This window comes from Pelmatolapia mariae, linkage group LG18 (assembly GCF_036321145.2).
Source record: "Pelmatolapia mariae isolate MD_Pm_ZW linkage group LG18, Pm_UMD_F_2, whole genome shotgun sequence".
Classification (NCBI taxonomy): domain Eukaryota; kingdom Metazoa; phylum Chordata; class Actinopteri; order Cichliformes; family Cichlidae; genus Pelmatolapia; species Pelmatolapia mariae.
The window spans coordinates 25,462,773-25,480,024 of NC_086243.1; the positions used below are offsets into that span (position 1 = coordinate 25,462,773).

The following is a 17,252-nucleotide window of genomic DNA, read 5'->3' on the forward strand; positions in this document are numbered from 1 at the left end:
AGTGTTTTTTTCTTCCTATAGAAGCTTAAACACTATATATTAAATAATTATATAGAATTACAATAATGTGTTGAAGATAACATTGTTTTTCCCAGAAAGAGCTCTGGATGCCCCCCCCCCCCCCTTCCTTATACCCATTTCCATGAGAGCTCATGGATACATTGTAACCAAAGATCATCTGACTCAGTGTCCCGACAAAGAAAATTTTACTTTGACTGAAGTAGTTTGTCCCAATAATTTATTACACTTTGACATTAGGACTTCTGGAGTACATGAGAGCTCAGTTATTAATGAAAACAAGTATTTCACACATTAAGGCCTCAGCATACCACTTTACAGCTGCTCACCGAGGCGGATAGGTAGGAAAATATGGTTGACAAATCTGAACAGTAAAGTAAATGAAGAGAAACTCTAATAGCCCAAAAATGTTTTATTAAATTCATAATCACCACTATAACGTTAAGTGAATCACTCATTCACATTAACTGCAATTTAATAATCTCTTAAATACTAGCCACGTTTAACCATATAAGAAGTTTATTTCTAAACTATTGCGAGTCCTTTGGGTGCTGAGAGTTACAGATACTGTGTCCACAATATCACCGACTAGTGAAATCAGAACTTAGGTGTGTGTGTGTGTCGTAGTGCTCCTGCGGCTGCAGGCTAACCCGAAATGTTTCACGTCTCTGGAGATGATGCACCGCACCTTTAACAACCGTTCCCACACAAAGGGAGGTGCCCCTTGTGAGGCTGTGAGAGGTTAAAAAAATTAAAATTAAAAACTGAAAACGGTTGACCAAGGGGGCAAAAAAAAGAAAAAAAAAGAAAAGGAAAATCAGTTTGCTTCATTCTTTGAGGCTTCGTCAAAGTTCTCCACAAGATCTGCAAGACAGAAAACAACAAAGATCACCTGATTTTGTTCTGAGAGCAAAGCACAGTGTTCGGTTAAAGAGATTCAAGAGACAACTGCTGAAAGTGACAGCAAGTAATTTACTCCTCAAGGGACACCCCCCCCCCCCCATTATTCCTGATACCCTGAACATTTAAACTATCTGATTAAACACACAAAATAACTGATGAACTACTATCTGTGCCCCAAGCAAGATCAAAACCAGATATAAAAAACTAAGAAGCTTTGTTTACTTCAAGGATAATAATTTGTATCAATACCTGGGACATCGTCATCATCTTCTTCTGCGTTTTCCTCCTTGACTGCTTTCATGTCCATTGCTAAAAAAAAATGAAAACACAAAAATGTATCAAATGTTAAGGTTCACATTGCAACTTCCACAATGCGAACATCCACTGATCCCTTGTTACAAAGCGGTGCTCTGCTGGGAAATTATTGCAGACTAAATATAACCCACTATTAAAACCAAACAACAACCTCCAGGGCTGTAAAATTAAGCTAGAAGTATCACGATTAACCCTAATGTTATAGACTCTGATGTTAAAATGACAAATTTTCCAGAGAAGAAAAAGAAGAAGAAGAAATAAATGATCGCCTCATCACAACTAGACAGTGACTCACTTTTGTTATTGCTTAAAGTTAGAGGTGTGGTAGTGCTGACTGATGTGTATCACCACCCCCACCAAATGGAATTGTGGTGCCTTTTGGAACACCTTAGTACAGTTATGAGAAATATTATGTTTGTTTGGTACAGGTCATCCAGGAACTTTGTGTTTCAGTTTTATTTTATTATCATATTTCTCATATTTAGTCTGTTACACACTTAAGTGACAGCTATCAATCTGTACTCAAGCTAACTAATGCTGATGTTTAAAAGTCAGAGTCCAAAAAGAAATGTGTCCAATTACATCAGCCATCTTTTATTTACAGTCTACGAGAGGCACAGAACCTGCCACGCAACTTGCAGGATGAGCTGCCAACATAATATCAGAGTAGCTGTGCTAAAAGACCACAAAACATTATCATAAGCTGCAGAACGGCCCCTAAGAAGACATCACGGTGACATTTTCCTTTATTTCTGCTCCTGTGTTGGACTCCGCACAGATTCACAGCACAGGGTTAGCTGTGCTGTGAATCCAAGTGAAAAAGATGGTCCTGTCTCCCATGTTTGCTTCACTGGGTTTATTTTCATCTCCATGTGCATCATCTACAAGGCCAGCCTCTGCAGACTGAATCATCTAGATGCTCAGACCGTGTGCTGGAAGCGTTCCTGCCCTTACCAACTACCAATCACTCTCTGAGTGCTCTGATTCTTTCAGACTCACAGTCACGTTACGTCTAATCCTCAGTAACTCTGAACAAAACACTGCTGGATAAATGCACAATAATGTATGAGGCAGTGTCTTAAGCAAGTTCAGCCATGACCAGCTGCTAATGCCTGAGTCATTTAAGCTCCGTGTTTGCCAACAGGGACACCTGAACAATAGTCTCACCTCTCACCACAATATTTCATGTGTGACAAAAAAACCTCTGTCTGACGTGACCGTGACCGTTATTCGCATGACAACCTCAGAGGACACTCTGACATTGTGACACGGAACGTGTGTTTTTGTGTGTGCAAGCTCACATTGCCGTGGGAACTGCTCAGCCAGCTTGCGCAGGCTGCTGAGGCTGTCGGCTCCCAGCTGGCTCAGGATGCCGGGCAGCATCTCTGTCAGCTGTTTGGTCTCTCCGTGGCCCGTGATGGCGAAGGTGTTGGCAGACAGAGACGCCTGAACTTTGGGGTTGTTGAAGTGAATCACCGTCCCGTCATCTTTTATCATATTCACCTGAGAGAAAGAGGGAAACCGCACAGTCTGGATTAGAGCCTTTATCCTACAAGATTTTGCACTGTCAGGCTCATTAAAACCAGCCCAGGTATATTAGACGCTCTGGTGGGCAGAGGATTCCAAAAACAGAAATATGTCTTAATGCTCTGAGGAAATAAAGTACTACAAATACAGAGGTACAGTAGAAGGACATTTCCGTTTTCAAGAATCTGTGGCAAATGCATTAATGTCCTTTGAGTAGTTTTTGTTGGGCCTGTCCCAGAAACACCCACTGTACAGATTATGATATGTGACTGTATCAGGTTCCAAATTAGCAAGTGTGTGATGTGATGTGTGCCCAAAATCACCACGCTGTACAGGCGCTGCAAAAAACCCCCCAACAAAACTGCTGTAATTATCTTAACAATATAAACAGTATGCTGTAAAGACAAAATGTATATTAAGTAAAAAAAAAACAAATGTGCATCAGGTGAGGGTCCCTTTTTTGTTTATGCTCTGATGTAACAAGGACACTTTATGGTATGCCCGTTTGCTGAAAGCTCCCTAAAAATAAACTGGAAGATGACATGACTGCGTTTCACTTAGGCGCCCCCCCATCTTTCATCCCTTCGTATGCCGCATGACATAATGATAAAAAATTCAGGATCCTCAGAAAGAAACAAATCAAAATAGAACAGACACAGAGAGTAACAGTAGCATTAGTTTCCCTTTGATGGCTCACCTCTTCTATCCCTGCGATGTTATTCACTGCCAGTTTCTTCAGAGAGCCCTGCAGCTTTTTGTCGTCAGCTGTTGCCGTTTTGTGAACAACCTTTTTCTTCCTGCGGGCCGTTCCCTGAAGGGGAAAAAAATGGATTTCATAACCGAGTGAACCAGAATGTCAAACATAGTTAAGGTCACACGCGTCATCCTGTCACGGACATAAAATTACCCTCACAGAAAAAGACCTGTTTTTATTATTATAAATGAGTGGCTTATTCTTTCCATCTCAGAGTGCATTCTTCAAGATAATTACATTAATCTATAAATACTGTGGCTCAGGAGGCAGAGCAGTAGTCAGGTAATTTTCAAGGTCGGTGTCTTTGGTAAAGATTTTGAACCCCAAATTTCCCCAGAAGCAGCTGCATTTACACAACCCACAATGATTGTGATTGGCTCATTCATTACCATCATTTTAAATAGAAAAAACAAAACAAAACAGATTAACTAATAGAAAATGGAGAGCCTCTACTGGCCACTAGTACTTAGTGTCAAAATTGCAGAGAAGCACCCGTACATCCACAAACAGCTAAAATACAGTGCTCCATTTGAAATGGAAAGTTGGAAATCTTGGAATTTTCAGCTGGAAGTTAGGCTTCCCACATTCACCAACATTGTGAGTGTAAACAGTAGGAAAACTGAAGAACCTGCCATGTGTACAACCACTGTTGTGTATTTGTCACTGGTTAAACAAGCAAACACAGAGAACCAAACCTTTTCATTAACATGTTGCGGCGACATGCTGTGGCGTCATGCTGCAGCAGTGGCGGCAATGACAAAAAGGACAGAAGGAAGGGCTGAAAATACTAAGATTCTCACTGGTAGTGATTAGGATGGACAGGATTAGAAATGAGTACATCAGAAGGACAGCTCAAGTTAGAGAGGCAAGGCTGAGATGGCTTGGATATGTGTCGAACAGGGGTAGTGTATATATTGGACAATGGATGTTGGAAGATGGCACTGCCAGGCTGCAGGAAGAGAGCAAGACCACAGGGAAGATTTCATGAATGCAGTGAAGGAAGACATGCAGAGGGTTGGTATGACAGAGAAGATGCTAGGGATAGGGTGAGATGGAGGCAGGTGATCTACTATGGTGATCACTAAAGGCTGAAAGTAGATGACGACAATGTCTGGAACATGCTTCACTTTAAATTTAAACATCTGTCCAGTTAGGAAGACCTGAGCGGTAGGGCTGTGCGATATGACCAAAATCTCATATCCCGATATAAGACATCTTGTCCCGATAACGATATAAATCACAAAAATTTAACATTTTCTGTAAATTCTGTGAATCTCGGGCAGCTCGACTTGCGTGAAGTGTTTCCAGCTGGGCGTCGTGTACCTGGAGTCCAGTGTTTTAACCGATGCATGAAACGATACATTTTTAGACATAAGTTGTAACGGCTGCCGTTTTCTTTGTGAGTATTTATTACACAGGAAAAGCCTGTTCTAACGTTTGAATCTAAGGTTTATTTTTTAGCACCTGACGGCTCTTTTTTGCTTCTCATCCGTAAATACTCTGCATACTCTTTCCCGTGATTCAGTTTATTTTGAAAAGTCTCAACAGGATCTTGAGCTTTATTGTGAAAGGTTTATGTGGAAAATAAACAAGCGGACACGCGATGCTTTTACCGTCGTTGTTGCTAACAACAAGGCATAAAAACAGGCGCTTGTCAGTAGTGTGGTTATATTAAATATAAGAGAAAGAGAGAACTTTAAGAAATTAATATAGCCACTACAGTGACCATCAAAACGATGAAAAAAATATTGCCATAAGCAGTTTATTTTACGACACCACGAAACAAACGATAGCGTAAAATGAAACGATAGATGTTTTTATATCGTCATCCGACATATATCGTTATATTGAACAGCCCTACTGAGCGGTGTACCATAAAGACAGACATAATGAGTTCCCTTCTGCTGAAGAAGAATATTTATCCCACAGAAAGAAGCCGAGCAGTACAATTAAACCAGAATTGGTGCACTCTCAGAAATGTACCTGAATTCATTTAGAGATAAAGAAAACACATTTTGATGCTTGGTTAATTTTATACCAAGTCTGTTTTACAGTGTCAGCAATACAGCTAATAGAGCATAAGCCCATTTCAAGGCTAGTTATCAACAGGCAACAAAATCAAAGGAAATGTTTTCACTTTGGAACACCACGTCATCTTCATTGGTATATGGGAGACACACTGAGTAATGTGAAGGTTCCATGTCACATGAGAAACAAACAGTAGCACTGAGAATGTACTAAGTGACAACATAAACAAATGTATGAATTCACATGATTTTCTGCAGCACTGCTTTCTTTACTTATATATAACTGGATTAAGAAAGAAAGCTGCCAACCACGGTGGTGATACTGGGGGCTTTGTCAAGCTGTGTAATGTAAAGAAATCCTGTTTATGTTCACAGTGTCACAGCACAGGTCACTCCTCTGGACAAGTACAATTGATTTTTTTAAGTACCCAGAGAAAAGACATACCTTACTGTATGTCATGTGACCATATTAAGCAAAACATGGTCAGTATTGATGCACTAGTAAGCAAAATATTACACCCAAAAAAGGGAAGTTAGTCCAAAAGTTAAAACCACACTACTCAATTGAAGCGAATAGAGTTACAAATCAAACTTCTGTGATGGCTGAATTATCAGAAAGCTTCTATAGGTTGAAGAACAGAAAACATAGAAAGGTGCTTAAGCCATGTGAGATATTGGTTGCCTCCTCCACCCAGTGAGCTAAACTAGTGTCCACTAACCTTTATTTTATTTTAAGGAAGAGCTTTACTCCCACCCAAATATTTAAACCAGACATTATGCATCTATATTTCAGCACCACAAATTCATTGTGATATGTACACAGAAACAAGAGTCTGTTGAGGGTCACTCCAGTTTTAAAAAAAAAATGTTGAGAATGTCGATGTGAGGTTAAAGGAATTTCAAAGCAAGAAAAACAAATAACGCCACCTAGTGTGTGACTGAAGGCTTCACAATAAATGTGAACAAAGCCAGAGAGGCCACAGATGAAGGGGGGCACAGCTCTGCCCTCCCCCAAAAAGGGAATGCTGAGGTCAAGAGGAAACACCTGACCTCAGCTGAATACCATCACACCTTGAAATGAGCAGGAAAATGAACCCAAGACAGATGAATCCAAAATGTGACATCTGTTAAGTTACCATAATTAGAATAAAAGAGGAGATCCAGCAGACTCTTACCTTTCCCCCTATTCGGACCTGAGCCTGAAGTTTAGCGAGCTTCTCTTGATTCATAGTGTTCTGTTTTGAAAGTAAAAAAAAAACAAACAAAAAACACACACATTTAACGTGATTTTATTCCCATGCTCATCAAAGAGGGAAAGAAAACAGTTTTGTTTTTTTGTTTTTCAGCTCTTAAAACCACCATCTGCCTGAGGAGCGCCGCATGCTGCTGCTGAAATACAATAGTCCCAGCATGAGCTACAATAATCCCCCAAAATAACAAACTGGAAATGAGCTGACTGACAATCTAATCGTTATACTCAACCTGCTGACCATTATACACTGAATGCGATGAAGAGATATATCCGGGCTTTGTCGTTTTAAATTACATCCACGATAGCTGTAGCTAGTTAGGCTGCTAACTAGTTGAGTAGCTAAGCTAATGCTAGCATCAAGCCAGAAGAAACAAGCTGAACGCACCTGCTTTGGTATCGACAACTAAATTTAAGCTCAAATCCAACGATGGAAACAAACCAGCGCAGATGTCTGCTGAGAAATACCCCCCAAATTACCTGCGGTAATGAATTTGCTGACGGTCAGTTGTACTAGTCTCGATGTTAACCACCCAGCTTAGCTTAAACTATCGTTAAGTCAACAGCAATCACATACATTTCCTGTTGGAATTTTCACTATAAAGTTTACATCACGCCCGTCAAACGATGTTATATAGCTTTTATCCAGGTGAAAAGGACATAAATACAAATGTTAAAAATATCTCCAGTTAAATTTAAACTTATATTAACTGACATATGTAAATATATTGTATATTTGCTATATTTCGATGTAGTTCAAACTTTTATTTTGGCACGACTTTCCGGTGTCATATCAAAATTTCGTTGTCTAGCTTCACTATGTGACAAAGCAGCGAAGAGCACGCGGTTATGTGGATGTGATGTCATATGACCCGCCCCACCAAAAGGAAAATGAATCACCGTTGGCCAATAGTAAAACGCGGACACACACGCGCGCACAAACGTGCACGCCCACAAACACAACATGATTATTACAAATATGAAAGTTTTAGGGAAGTTTACATACATTCGTCACGGACATTAATGTCATGGTAATTTGGGGCTTTTCATGATTTTTTCGATTTTTTCTTTATTCAGGTTGGTATGACTGGACAAAATCCTTTAATTAATTTAAATAAACAAGGACTGTGTGCACAAGTTTGTGTTTATTTTGGATTTTCTATAACCCATACAGGGTATATATGCACAAAATCCTATTAATGATTGGTTAAAGTTGCATCTCGACCGCTGATATTTGACCAATCATTTTGGCAGATTTGGTAAAGTTTTAATTGGTTTCCTGGCACAGATCCAGCTATTAAGCATAGTCCACAAATTATCAATAGAGGTTGAAGTTGGGGTTTTGGGAAGGCCATTTTAGAAGCTTAATGTTAGCCTGCTTTATCCATTCCTAACACATTTTTGATTTGTATTTGGGATTATTGTCTCTTCAAACACCCAATTGTGCTCTTCCCTTCTTCATTATTCTAACCACTTTGTGCAGTGTGCCAGTACCACTGGCAGCAAAAGAGTCCTAGAGTGTAATGCTACCACCACCATGCTTGACCAATGGGAAAAGTGTTCCTAGGTTTAAAAGCCTCATCATTACTACTCCAAACATACTTCTCGTCATTGTGGTCAAATAGCTCAAACTGTTCTCCAGCAGCCATTTGGTTTGTCCATGTGAATGGCTGCAAACTCCAGTCGAGCCTGAAGGTGTTGATTTTGAAGCAGCACCTCTCAGACCATGGTGATGTAAAACTCACTTCACTGTGGACAGTAACACTGGCGTCCCAACAGTTTCTAATTCATGACAGGCTTGAGCCTTGGTTGTGCCCGGGTTGTTTCTGAACATCCTAACCTGTTTCCTCTGATCTAAAGGTGACAGTTTGGGTCTTCTTCCAGACCTTGGAAAAGTGGTGACACATCTGGAAACTTGTTGTGTACAGGTAATTAAAGTTATGATCTTGGAATCTGCAGTTGTTTCAAAATGACTCCAAGACACCTTCCCAACGGAAATCTACTATTCTACAGATCTCCTTTGAGAAATTACCGGTTGTTGTCAATTGTGATCACCAAGGAAAAGTTAACACGTTTTGGCCTTGTCAAGTTAAAAGACATTGTAGAACCTTGAGCTCTGCTTATTAAAAGATCTAATTGAGTGTATGAATATATTTTAGCCTGTGTGTAAACATTTGATCCTGTGTGGACTACAGGAAATCAAAAATAAATTGTGCAAACAACTCTCATTTCCTAAAGTCATTAAATATATAAGTTGTACAATCATTCAACTCTGGAAAAATAACTGTTCAAACCATTAAAAGTAGATTTAAACTTCTGACTGAAGTGAACATTCAAAGGGACCATGGAAAACTAAATAATCTAAGCAAATAAACAGAAAATTGTAAATTTCACACACACACACACACACACACACACACACACACACACACACACACACACACACACACACACACACACACACAAATGACAGCAATTTTGCATTTTTTTTCACTCAAATAAAATTTTAGTAACAAAACTTTTGATTTTTTTTTCTTGGAAATAACTCCACCCAGTTTCTTTCTTTTATTAAAGAAAGAAAGAAAGAAAGAAAGAAGATCTGTAACAGGAAGAATTGTAACATATATTTATTAGAAAAAACAAAACATATATATATATATATATATATATATATATATATATATATATATATATATATATATATATATATATATATATATATATATATATATATATATATATTGGTATTGTTTCAGGCTATTGTTTGTTTTACAATTTTATTTTCTGTGCACAGTTTTGTAAAATCCCAACTTTCTCAATGGGGCTTTTATTATGAAACGCGGCTGTTATACATCCGGGTCACTTGGCTAACTATCGGTCACTGCTATTAGCTGTTCCCGTCCGCATTTTGACAAGGAAAAGCACTCAAAATGCAAACCTCTCTGCTGAACTTCGGCCTTTTCTCAGTTTTTCAGCTTTTAATCTCTTTATCGTATTTCCAGGAGGTTGTGGAAGCCACCAGCGGGAGAGGTGAGTTTAAATCTGGAGTTAATGATTGATTTAAAGCAGGATCTTTGTGTAGCTTCATTGATAGTGTCATCAGTGGCAGAGCAGAGCAGAGCCAGATGTCTTTCATCCTGAAACCTAATATCCGTGTCCTGGTTTACTGAGCAGGTGTATGCATGTGTTTCTGTCGGGCAGACATAATTTGTAGTTTTTCTGGTCAGCTTAGCCGAGTTGTTTTATAGCTTTAAGTCCTCTACAGACCTGCATTTTCCTTTTAGTTTAACGATTTCTTCATTAATACTGTATTAACTTATAATTATACTCACTCAAATTAAAATGTTTTTCGCTAAGCAAACAGGAAGATGAGATATAAGCTTAAATAAAATATGCCTACATGAATGTAGATGCATTTTGATTGGAAAAATAAAAGTTGTACAGTATGTATGTAAATAGTAGTGGGCGTTAAAAGAAACAAGTTAGTGAATGCGATTAAAGTTTAGTACTGAAACAAATGATTAATCCGTTGATTGCATTCTTAATTATTCAGAAGTACCCGAAAAGAGTAGAAGATAAAAAGGATGTTAAATAAAATGTTTTTTTGTCTTATAATCAAACAGCTTTTTCTTCTTGCAGATTTGCCAGTTTATTTCTGATAAATTTTCCAGATTTTAATTTTAATAGTTTTTTCTAAAATGTATTTCATGCTTATTAATAGTACTACTAGTAATAAGCTACTACTACCTTTATTACTGGTGAAGTAGCTGTATAAAGTACCTTGTTTCAGCCCTGTTTGCTATAGCACTATCTAGCCAGCGACTTTTATGTGACTAATATCAAATAACTTGCCATTCAGTTGTATTTGCCAGAGTTTCCTCATACCTCTATCTATTGATTGAGTATTTAGGGCAAACACACCCCCTGTTGTGCAACACAATACCAGATACACAATGTGGGTGTGCTCATTGATTGTCTCTGCCTGCAGGATTCGGTGATCACATCCACTGGAGGACGCTGGAAGATGCCAAGAAAGAAGCTGAAGCCAGGTGAGCTAAAATATTACAAACACTTCCTGAAATGCTGCCAAAGAGCCTTTTGTGCAAAGATTAGCCCGAGGCAGCTGTTAAAACCCCCCACGCATATATCTATTTTTGTCCTGGTTAGAGGAGCAGATTGACAAGTTGTCAATGAGCGGGTGTAGTTTTTCATGTGTTGCAATTTCAGGCTTTAAAAACATGGAGCAGCGTGAGAAGTTTTCAGTTTGGAACAGCATGAGTTTAATTTTGGTTTTGATGCACTTTTAAATGTGTTTAAATTAACAGCGGGCTGCCGATCATGGTCATCATCCACAAGAGCTGGTGTGGAGCCTGCAAAGGTAAAATAATGTTCCACCGTTCACCTTGCAGAAACTGTCCGATTAAAAGTCTCTTCTATAACGTAAAAATACGCCACATTAGGTGTAATTAAAATCATGGTGAACGTTATTGAATTTAGTCGATTGACATTACTTTGAAGAGAGAATCAAAGCCAGACATGTTGCATATTTCCTGCTTAAAAATTATTTTATTTTTTTAAAGAAAACATTTAAACATAAAAGGTTTAACATTTAGACAGGTTGTCTGAGTCATAAAGGCATAAAATACTGTACACGTGAAGCTTTTATGATCAGTAAATTTATGTACACGTAATAATAGTAGGCTCACTGTGTTGAACAACCAGGACAAGGTGTTGAAATTACGCTTACACCTCTTAAGATATCACATCTTTTTGTAAGTGACTGGTTCACTGAGTGTTAAAATGTGGACATTTGAGAATTTAGTATGTTAAACTTTAGATGTGTGGCTCATGAACTAGAATGAACATGTTGTGTTGTCTGCGAGAACAGGCTGTTGTATGGATACTTTAAAACGCCCCTAAAGCGCTGCTTTTTTAATGCAGGGCATGTTACCAGTGGTTTAGCAGCCTGCCCGAAAGCTCCTGAAAACCTGTAAGGTAGCAATGCAGAGATGCTTAAACACCTGAAGCTGTACAGATGCTGCTGGGCCTTTTTAAAACAGCAGTGATGTTAGTTGCTTATGTCAGGTGTTTGTGTATGTGGACTCCCAGGTATTTAAATCTGTGCGTCCGTTCAAACCCTGGGGTCTGTTTACGATGAACAGCCAATCAGAAGAAAGTCGCCTTAAAGGTAGATGAGCTAAACCAGCTTCTTTCAGACAGAAGATGAACCAAGGAGCTAAACAAGGATGATTCTGAACTGTGAGTCATGCAAAGCCACTCTAGTAAAGTCCAAGAATGACAAAAGTTGGAGATGAAATCTATCTACAATGCCTGAAATTGAGTTTTATATTTGTTTAATTAACTTGGGATATTGCTTAGCAATTTAAATGTTACAGAAAATATATTCGTGGAAAAATATTTCTGTTGAAAGCAGAATCAACTGTTTTTATCAGCTTTTTAAAATGATCCAAATCGTAGCTACAGTGTTGTTGTTAATCAGAAAGCCTGTTTTTGGATCTCAGCCAGATGTGTAATGTGGAAAATTGGGACAAACAAAGCAATCAGGAAATGACAAAAACCAGAAGGGTTGTTGGAAAAAATTAAGTGAATATTTTCAGTAACAAGTGAAATGTAACATGAGAATTCAGCAGATCTGAAAATTTGAGTTTTATTTTTGTACTTAACAAAATGTCTTAATTCTAAAACTGAAGAACAACAGAGGCTTTTAATTATTCAAGCCTCTTCACCCTAAATATAAAAGCTCTGGTTGGTTTGCATTTGATTGTGGTGTAAAATAACCTCTTTATTATGTTGTTGTTTTTATAATCAGCACTGAAGCCCAAGTTTGCTGAATCCAAGGAGATCTCTGAACTGGCGCACAACTTTGTAATGGTGAACCTGGAGGTGAGGATATATTGAAAGCACCTTAAAGCAGCTGCTTCTTGTATTTTCTGTTTATTTCAGTGTATTGATGTAAAACTATCAAGTTTTTGCTCCCTTTTATTTCTTGTTTTATCGTCATGCTACAAGTCAGAATTGACACATTGGCTGTTTTTGGATTTGTTTCCACTAATCTCTCATTTTAACAGGATGAAGAGGAGCCAAAGGATGAAGCCTTCAGCCCAGATGGGGGATACATTCCTCGGATTCTTTTCCTTGGTAGGAAGGCGGGGGCGTAATCAGCCTTGATGTAAACATCTTTGAGGAGTGACTCCTTGTGCAGTTAGTGGTAATAGTAATAGTTTTCTGGTCCAGGTTAAATTATATTATCAGAAAACAGAAAGTTTTTAGAACTATAGACAAAGTTAGTATTGTTATAAATAATACAATGAAAAGTTTCTAAACAATATTGTCATACCAAGTCTCGTCCACTTCTCTTTGGGAAATGTTTAAAAAAGACCTAATGGGCAGGTTGAACTTCCTGCAGCTCTACACATAAACTCAAAAGTTTATGAATGAATTGTGTCTGTACTTTTTATGCACTTATTTGCCCTAAAAAGAATAATTTGGCCAGACATTCCTTCCGAGAAGATATAGCAGATCTGAACCAGAGGTTGACATGACCCTGTTGTAAGTCCACTTATTACAGACAGGCTGTAAAAGGTGTGGAAGCTTGTTTCAGCCACTGAAAAAATAGTTTTGCCATCCATAAGTCAAAATTTATATGGAGAGAAATTTGCCTCAAAAATGGGATATTGTCCATAAGTGTGAACTAAAATTTACAAATGTGTGCAACTTTTGAGGACTCACAAATGCGCACTCCAATCCACACAAACCGTTTTAAAAATGCATATATCCAAAGGCTAAAAGTACAGGCAACATCCCTTGCTTACTTATAAAGCCTTAAATGCGTGTGCACAACAGGCCCACCTGGGATTTTTCACGCCGAAAGCTTCGCACAGATCCACAGACGTAAGTTGCGTTCAAGTCTCAGTGTAAAACTGGGACTTCTTAGTTTTATGCTTGTGGATCATAAGGTATGCATTTGTAACATTTTTAAAGCAAATGTCTCTCCATAAATTTCAAGTTATCAACTCAAAGTGTCAACTTAACTCAAATTTCAAGTTATGTTTTTAACTTTCAGTTATTTTCTTAGTAATTACATCATAAATTTGACATAATGATAGGAAATTTTGACTTATGGATGGCAAAAAATGTCTTTTTCCCTTTTAGTGTGCCTTGATCATCAAAATGTTGAAAGCCGGTGATTTAGACAGCCAGCAGTCTTTATTAGTTTATCCTGCACGTACAGACACACGTTATACTAAGAAAAAGCTGTGCCCTGTGCTGGGAACTGCCCAGCGTGGCAGGTCTCAGCATGCTGCTACATCAAAGGAGAAGCTGATTAACAGATGTATGGCTACAACAGCTGTGCTGCTCAGTGTCACTGCTCCTTGAGCTACTCTGCCCAGCCCTACACCACACCGCACCATCACCCAGACTTTTCTAGTAAAACCCACCTCTTCATAAATAAACATCAGAATATCATATGAGGAATTATTCGTCAAGAACATCTTAGATTAAATGAAAAACACAGTTTTTGTTTTATCTGTTTCAACTAATTTTTTTTTCCTCTTTATTTCCTTCACAGATCCGCTCGGCCATGTCCATCCTGAAATCAACAACAAAAACGGGAACCCCAACTACAAGTACTTTTACAGCAATGCAGAACACGGTAACGGTCCACATTATCATTTCTCTGTTGGTGGGATATTCACAGCCAATTTAAGGTCGCTTTATATTATAAGATCCTACAAACTGTCCTCTATGAGCAAACACTTGGTGGTGGGGAGGAAGAACTCCCCTTTAAAAGGAAGAGCAGGCTCAGGGAGAAGACGCCCTCGTGGGTTTGGAGCTGAGGGGTAGAAAAGAGAGAAAACAGGACAAAAAACAAATTTCAGAAGAGGAGAGATGAGATTTACCGTACTGCAGACTACACCGAACACTTTTTGTTTAGGTACACCTGTTTAACTGCTTGCTAACACAGATCTCTAATCAGCCAATCACAAAGCAGTAAGCCAACCCATTTAAGCATACGGACAACCTACTGAAGTTCCAACTGAGCATCAGAATGAGGTGAAAAGGTGATTTCATTTACTTCCAAGGTGACAGGTCGTTGGTACCAGACTGCTCAGGATATATTTAAGAAACTGAACACCAAACCTGGTGACACTTCTGTTATTTAGGAACAGGAAACTGATGCTACAGTTTGCATGCACTCACCAAAATCTGACAACAGAAGACTGGAAAAACATTGCCTGGTCAGATGAGTCTCGATTACACAACACTGCCATGGTCTGGTCAGAATGTGACATAAACAACAAGAAAGCATGGATCTATCCTGTATTGCAGGGGTGTCAAACATAAGGCCCAGGGGCCAGAATCAGCCTAGCAAAGACTCCAATATGAACCCAACAAGGTGGCTGTGGAAAATGTGAAGTAGGGTATAAATTTTATGATGTTTAACTGTATTTGTGTAAGTTTTACAGCTTGTCCTGCTGATTAAAAACCTCCCCCATGGCTACCAAAGTAACTGAGTAATACGTAAGAAATTAATTAGCAGCTAGTTTTTCTTATATTAAGACATCTCAGGGAATAAATGTGTAGTTGGACCTCTTCACGCTGACAGAAAGAGTTGCACTGGTTCAGCCCACTTAAGATTAAACTATCATGTGATGTAAAATCACCTGAAATATGATCTCTTCCTTTAAAAAAGGAGTTCTTCTTCCCTACTGTCACCATGTGGTTAGGTATACATTACTGGATCATTAAGGATCTTTCTATAATATTGTAGGGTCTTTACCTTCATCTTAAAGCACCTTAAGACGACTGTGGTCGTGCATTGTTGCTGTACAAATATAACAAAACTTCAGATATATCTTCCAAACTTACAGCAGTTCATGTTTATTTATTTCTGCCTTTCTTTCCTCTCTGCTACTCAGTTATATCCGGTATGAAGGAGGCTCAGGACAAGCTGACAGGGGACGCCTTCAACCAAGGTCACACTGGAGATGAGCTGTGAGGAGGCTACGACGGGCTTCAGGCTGTAAGGGCTAAACTTCCTCTACCTGAGCCTGTGCTTTCAAGTTCCTCCAAACCACCCCTTAGGATATTTATCCTTTTTCACACAGTGGGGTTCGTCTCACTGACTGAAGCCAACCATTATAGGAATCGGTGCTTTAGTATTTCTCTCTGTCCTTTACTACTACTCCTAATGTAATTAAATGCCATATACTGTACTTACTGTCTGTAGAGGATACAACCAACTCAAATTAGCCACGTTTACTGCCATCTGTTGTCAGTTAGTTAGAAACATCACATCTTTGAAAAGCCAAGACTTTAGGAAGATGCTCCGTCTGCCATAGACAAGTTTCGTTCTCAAACACACAAAGAGACCTTTAAAGTTTTCACCCAGGAGCATTGAAGCTACACTTTTCACCTTAGTTCAGATTAAGTATTTAAACGCCTCCAGTGATGTGCTTCCAGAGATCCTCTACAGTAGGTGTATCTTATCTATCTGTGAAACTTTTCACCATGCACGACATGGGGTTTGAACTTCTGATTTGTTACTGATTTATTCCTGCCAGTTTGTGTGTACTTACTCATCCAAACCATAGACAGTATGGAAGATGGCTGGAGCTACCATGTCGCCACGCTCTGGTTAGAGAAGTCTTGTTCTAAAGCCTTGATGAGCTAATTCGCTGTCACCTTCTTTTGGGTTTTGAAACCATCAGCTCATCAGGAAGTGTTTAAAAAGTCAGGGGAGAGGGTCTTTTCCACATAGACTTCTATAGGATCCGAGGTCTTTTTGCAACCACTCGAGTCGCCCCCTGATGATCATTAGAAAGAAAGCAGTTTTGAGGTACTTTGTGCTTCTGGCGTCACTTTTCAGACACTGAAGCTGCCTCCACCTTTTATACCGTCTATGATCTATATCTATATTAGTTTTTTTGTTTTTTTTTTCTTTCCTGTTTTGCTGCTTGTAAAGTGACACCCCTCTTCATTTTTTATGGGCCTCATTAAACTCTTGAATTAAGGGAAGGAATCATTTGTGAAGTGTCTTGATGTATTTTATACATGAACACGGCCAAGTGTGCAAATAAAGTTTGTTTGGTTGAACGCTTTGACTCATTTCACTCTGAGCCTCACAAGGTTTTATTATTGTATTAAATAAAACTGGAACTAGTCTCATAGGAGGACAGGAATCAGCTGGAGCACCTTTGGGTGGAGTTTGCATGCTCTCCCTGTGGTCCCAGTGGTTTCCTACCACAGTCCAAATACATACAAGTTAGATTAATTGATTATAAATTGCTTGTAGGTGAATGGGAGCAGGAATGGCTTTAGCCTAGCAACTTGGTAGGCTGTACTCCTCTTTGATAGGCTTCGGCCTCCTGGTTTAAAAAAAAAAGGAGGATAAACTAAACTAGGTGTGGCTAAATAATCTTAAAACTAACCCACA

At 38.8% G+C, this 17,252-nt stretch overlaps 2 protein-coding genes across 3 annotated transcripts; one reads left to right on the forward strand and one right to left on the reverse strand.

Annotated features, from left to right (window-relative positions):
• Positions 1-415: 415 nt before the first annotated feature.
• On the reverse strand, positions 416-7,364 carry LOC134617495 (transcription factor BTF3 homolog 4-like). 2 transcript variants are annotated; one of them, XM_063462747.1, is made up of 6 exons: positions 7,274-7,364; positions 6,720-6,779; positions 3,461-3,574; positions 2,538-2,739; positions 1,171-1,230; positions 416-882 (listed from the first exon to the last, which is right to left on the reverse strand). In XM_063462747.1, the coding sequence occupies exons 2-6, from the start codon at positions 6,771-6,773 to the stop codon at positions 836-838; spliced, it is 477 nt and encodes a 158-aa protein (XP_063318817.1). In that variant the 5' UTR covers positions 6,774-6,779; positions 7,274-7,364; the 3' UTR covers positions 416-835. The 2 variants fall into 2 exon arrangements, with proteins under 2 accessions (XP_063318817.1, XP_063318818.1); XM_063462748.1 differs by having other exon boundaries at positions 7,182-7,350.
• Positions 7,365-9,658: 2,294 nt separating this feature from the next.
• Positions 9,659-16,903, forward strand: txndc12 (thioredoxin domain containing 12 (endoplasmic reticulum)). Its single transcript, XM_063461789.1, has 7 exons — positions 9,659-9,823; positions 10,782-10,842; positions 11,119-11,171; positions 12,624-12,697; positions 12,883-12,952; positions 14,385-14,468; positions 15,736-16,903. The coding sequence occupies exons 1-7, from the start codon at positions 9,724-9,726 to the stop codon at positions 15,813-15,815; spliced, it is 522 nt and encodes a 173-aa protein (XP_063317859.1). The 5' UTR covers positions 9,659-9,723; the 3' UTR covers positions 15,816-16,903.
• The last annotated feature ends 349 nt before the right edge of the window (positions 16,904-17,252 follow it).